At 41.6% G+C, this 5,165-nt stretch overlaps 1 protein-coding gene across 1 annotated transcript in view; it reads left to right on the plus strand.

The window, feature by feature from the left end:
• LOC119416100 (inactive ubiquitin carboxyl-terminal hydrolase 53) overlaps positions 1-4,200 on the plus strand; it is a 37,857-nt gene extending 33,657 nt beyond the window's left edge. Inside the window, exons 14-16 of the mRNA XM_037683291.1 lie at positions 1,893-1,956; positions 2,045-2,751; positions 4,124-4,200. Of these exons, the coding sequence (XP_037539219.1) occupies positions 1,893-1,956; positions 2,045-2,751; positions 4,124-4,200 (848 nt within the window). The remainder of the gene's footprint in view (positions 1-1,892; positions 1,957-2,044; positions 2,752-4,123) is intronic.
• Positions 4,201-5,165: the final 965 nt, after the last annotated feature.

The raw sequence follows: 5,165 nt of genomic DNA on the forward strand, positions 1-5,165 counted from the left end.
TGCTGCTGATCTGTTTCATGTTGCTGCTGATCTGTTTCATGTTGCTGTGTTCATTCATGCTCATCTGCTCACACAGACTCATGTTCATGCTGCTGTTAGGCGTAATTTTTTTCATACTATTAGTGCTTAGCGTATTTTTAGTTAATGTTTTTCTTAGTTCATAACTGAGAGCTTATTGCTGTTTTTCATTTATATTTTATTGTTGAATGTAACAAGGACCCGTGTACACAATTTTGTTTCACCACATGTACCACATGAGGTGTGTAAGAAAAAAGAAGAAACTTTGACTCTGACTCTCTCTGAGCTAAAACTCCAGAAAGCCAGCAGGTAAAATCTTAATGTACACAAAGGTTGAAGTCGACCCCCCCCCCCCGAATAAAAAATACAGTGTTTCCCCTAGATAACTTTCTATGGCGTTGGCTTCTGGACCATGTAGTTCTTTTGATTTGCATTAAATGTAGGATTACTGAAAGAAAACTACAAAATGGCGGCGCCTGTCTGAAGTTTTTTTTCTTCCTTGTCCTCCCGCTCCCGTTAACTTTTTCTCCCGTACCGTCCCAATCATGTGAGTAATCTTAACGTTGACAGTCTTGTGTCGTGTGCAATCTTACGTTGAAAACCCGCGAAAGAGCGAATCCGCGAATGTCGGAACTGCGAAGAATTGAGAGACCACTGTTCTCGCTCCTATCTGATTGGAGAAAATCCTGCACCGTCTCTCACATGTGACTTAAAATGAATGTGACAGAAAAACTTGAGTAGTTTTGAAACAATGACTGTGGAGAGCAGCTTCTTCAACCCCTAAACCAATCTCAAACTAAAGAGCGTTAAAATGCATCATTACAAATATTTCTATCAGACGGTGTTGCGCAACAGCATCATTATCGCCTTCGCTCGTTACCGTCCGGCTGTTTTCTCCCAATAAAACTGCGTGTGACCGTAAAGACCCCGGGATTTTCCACTAACTCTCTCTTTGTGAGAACCATATTGTCGCAGCCGCCTGCCAGCACTGCAGATCAGCATCGGAGTGTAAATGCCCGCATGGATTTAGTGGCTTAAAAATGCAATAGTGTTGTAGAGGGGATCTAAAGTCTGCAGTTGGACCCTGGTGTAATTGCACGCCAGCACAAAAGATTTAGCCACTAATGCTTCGAAAGGAGAGCACAGGAAAACTAACAGTATGCTGACGCATCACATCCACTCCTGCTCGTCCCGTTAGTCAGCTGTTGCCTATCTCAGGTCTGGTAAATCACACCCACCATGCTAACTTGGCAGAGCTCCACCCCGGCCCCCGCCCGCTGACCCGTTTCTAAATTTGTTCAAGTGCTGACCTAAAAGGTGGAGGCATCATTCAGATAGATCTCATTAAGGCCTTCTTTCCCTGGTACTCTTTTTTTTTTTTTTTTTAAGTTTCTCAACAAAGCTAAAGGATTGGTTCGAGTTTGTTTTTATGGTGTTATGAGTTTTAAGCTAACGAGGCCTGGATCTGAACCCATGTTCCCTCTGAGGGGCCGTGGACTCTGGTTGGATCAGTCACAGTGGTACACGGGGGGCTGGAGGGCGCTCTGCCAGACTGGCTGCTTCAATACTTCCTCTCTCCCGCCATGACCCCTGTTAGAGAACGTTAAAAAAAAAAAAAAACACAATTCGAATGAATAAATGAATAAAATGTTTCTCTTTACGTATTCAAATATAAATAAAGGTCACTTTACAATGTTAGTCAAAAGCAGCTTCTGTATCGTGCATCAATTAGATAATACATTTGTTTTTTTTATCGTCCCTGCCCCCATCTTAGTTTGAAAGGTTACCAAGTGCTGTTTGCGACCATGAGTTTGTAGATTCTTAATATTTTTAGAGGTATAAATCACTCAAAAGGATTTATTTTCTTTGCTCAGGCGAACAAGGACGACATTCTCCAGATCTCCAAGACTCCAGCCTGTCCAACCAGTACATGAAAAGGTAGGAGTTAAAAACAAACAAACAAACAAACTGTGGATTATTAGTGAAACGTGGTTCAGGTTTAAGTTTGTTTTTGCGTCTTTCACAGAAGAAGAGGCTTTCGATTCACGCCGGGACTCTCCGAAAAGAACAATGACCCGGATAGCGAACCAGATGACATCAGCCCCATAAGCCCCATTCCCCCCCTCTTGACAAAGACCAGCAGCTCTGAGTGGAACAGCTCAGACGACCTCGCCGGACTTCTTTCTGACCAAGAAGGTACTGGTACGGCTCACGTGGACTCGCGCAGTCTCCCTCCTCCTTTACCTCAGAAAACCTTGGGCTCTAATCTGTCTGGCGTCCACGCCACACCAAGGGAGGTGCCGCCGCGGCTGAGCCCCCGCAACGAGTCCACAAACGGCTTACCCATCCCCTCGCACGCCAACATGCGGTGGTGGATCGAGACCCCCACCGAGCACAGACTTTCATCCGACACTAGTTCCAGGTCGGGCTCGTCGGACCAAGACCGGAACGATCTGTCGGCGAGTGAAAGCGATGACAGGTTACCAAGTCCAAACCCACGACCTGGTGATGGTACGGACTCCCCGTCCCTGACGGAGAAGGTTCTCCCCACCACTTTCTTCTCTGTGGACAGCTGTATGACGGACACTTACCGGGCCAAATACCACAAGAAGCCTGGCTTGTACAGGAAGGCAGAGGACCACACCTCATCAGGGGAGAGTGACGCCGAAGGAAGAGGTCTCGGTGTAGCAAAGGTTCAACCCACTGAGCCTTCAAGGAGCAAACCAGACGCAGGTGAGGAACACGGAGCATTAAAGTTACCCAGAAGTTTCAATTTATCATTCGTTCTTCAAACGTGAGAAAAGGCTAAAAGCAGGTTATCAGCTAAAAACTAGAGAAATGCTTGATCGACTGTTAAATTTTACAGAGCTGAAACTAAAAAAATGAAAAAACGTTAGCCTAAAATTATAGTAGCTAAAAGTAACAAAACGCTAATTAAAAGTAGCAAAAATTATAAAGGCTAAATGTATACAAAAAACTAGCTAAGCAGCAAAAGTTTAGGTGAAAGTAGAAGAATGCTAACTATAAGTAGCAAAGTGCTAACAAAGTAGCAACATTCTAAAAAAAATATCAAAAGCCTAGCTACAAGTAGCAAATTGCTAGTTAGAAACTATAAGTAACAAAAGTCTAAAAGCTAAAAGTGACAAAATGTTAAAACTAAGAAGTAAAAGTATTAAAATGCTAAATCCAAAAAGTAGAGAGATGTTACCTTAAAGTAGTAAATGGCTAGCCAGAAGCTAAAAGTAGCAAAATGCTAATGAAAAGTAACAAAAGTCTACTTTAAATCTAAACGTAACAGGTTAAAACTAAGAGCTAAACATATAGGAATTATTGCTAAAGCCAAAACGTAGCAAAAGGCTAGCTATAAGCTAAAAGCAGAATGTGAGCTAAAAACTCAAAGTAGCATAAAAATAGTCTGTTTGTTGATGCAGATTTTGTAAAGTTAAATATTTTAGAAATATAAAATTTACAAAGAACAAAATTCACAGCACCCATCTTCTAATGCAATGGTTCCCAACCCTGGTCCTTGAGGAACACCATGCTGCATGTTTTAGTTGTTTCCCTGCTTTGACATTTGATTTAAATGAATTGGTGATTAACAGGCTTCTGCAGATCATGAAGTAATTAAATCACTGAATCAAGTGTGTTGGAACAGGGAAACAACTAAAACATACAGGATGGTGTTCCTCAAGGACCATGGTTGGGAACCACTGTATGTTTTTATATATGAACAGCTAAAATAGCACAAAGTGTGTAGAAGTGGTTAGTTTGGAGGGGGGGCGGAGAAAAGAAAGAAAATTAAAACAAAAATAGTGAGAATGCTAAATTAAAATTTGTTTTCTCTATTGATTTCAGTCCAGGTCAGACTTGATTTGTGTCTGGATTGAGCTCCGTCATTTGAAAACCCGCTCCTCCCAAAAGCCGATGCCTAAAATAAATTACCACTAATGTGACAAGCACAAGTTAAAAGACAATATCTACATTCTCTTGACATTTAGTAACCAGTCCGGGTCCTGGTTCATTTAGGTCCAGGTCTGGATCGTGGTGTGTTGTTAGAGAACTCCAGTTTGAATGTTTGTTTTATTCCCTGACCTTTGTCTTGCAGGTCGTTCTAATGCAAAGACCTTTGCAAAGTGGAATCCAGTTACTCCAAAAGGTCTCGACGAGCACGGCTTCCTGTGACCGGAGCAAAAACTTCAAACCGTAAATGCTCGCTGGGACAACTCTTCACGTACTCGTCATAGCAGAACGTGGGACATCAAACTGTTTGCCAAAGAGATTGTACAATGAAGGACAGTTGTCTGTAATTCACCTCCGGCTGCTGAAAGCTTTGAATTGTAATGTTTGCACAGTAGAGCGACACATGGGTACAAAAATCTATTTGCTGGACTTTTGGAGCTTGAAAGAATGTCACATGAAGCCACGTTTAACACACAAAAAGTGACATTTTTTTCAAATTTTTATTTTCTTCCACATCTTTCTCACCCACTTTTATCTGCTTTGACCTTTCTGTTTTCAGTGTTATGACGTTTAGTCAAAACGTATTGTAAACTCTCGGGACTTCCCCCAATAATATGTTTTTAACATCATACATAAGTTGGTCTAAATTTGACTTTTAGGATCATGACACTTATTTCCTCTGTGGTTTAGGTGGGAACACTAATAAAGTAATATTCCTGGTTTGAAATCGATTTTAATAACCAATGTCTGCCTAAAAGTTTTAGCAGAAAGACTTAATGTCTCAGTAGAGCTGAGGTGATTGATAATCATGATAAACTGATCAGATATGGTAGAAAACTGTACAGCGCACCTGCTTTACATCTGTCCAAGCACTCTGATAGTTTTAAACACTTTTTACATTTGTATTGTGTCTCTTTACAGTGGTTCCCAACCATGCTCCTTGTGGAACGCCATCCTGCATGTTTTAGTAGTTTCCCTGCTCCAACACACCTGATTCAGTGATTTTATTCAAGTTCTGCCAAAGCCTATTAAGCATCCATTCATTCAAATCAGGTGTGTCAAAGCAGGGAAACAAGTAGAACATGCAGGGGTGGTGTTCCTCAAGGACCAGAGTTGGGAACCACTGGTTTAGAAGAACTGGTAAAACACTCCCATTTGCACTTGAAGGACTTGAATTTGCCACCGTT

The sequence above is a fragment of the Nematolebias whitei genome, chromosome 1 (assembly GCF_014905685.2).
Source record: "Nematolebias whitei isolate Nwh7 chromosome 1, NemWhi1, whole genome shotgun sequence".
NCBI lineage: Eukaryota > Metazoa > Chordata > Actinopteri > Cyprinodontiformes > Rivulidae > Nematolebias > Nematolebias whitei.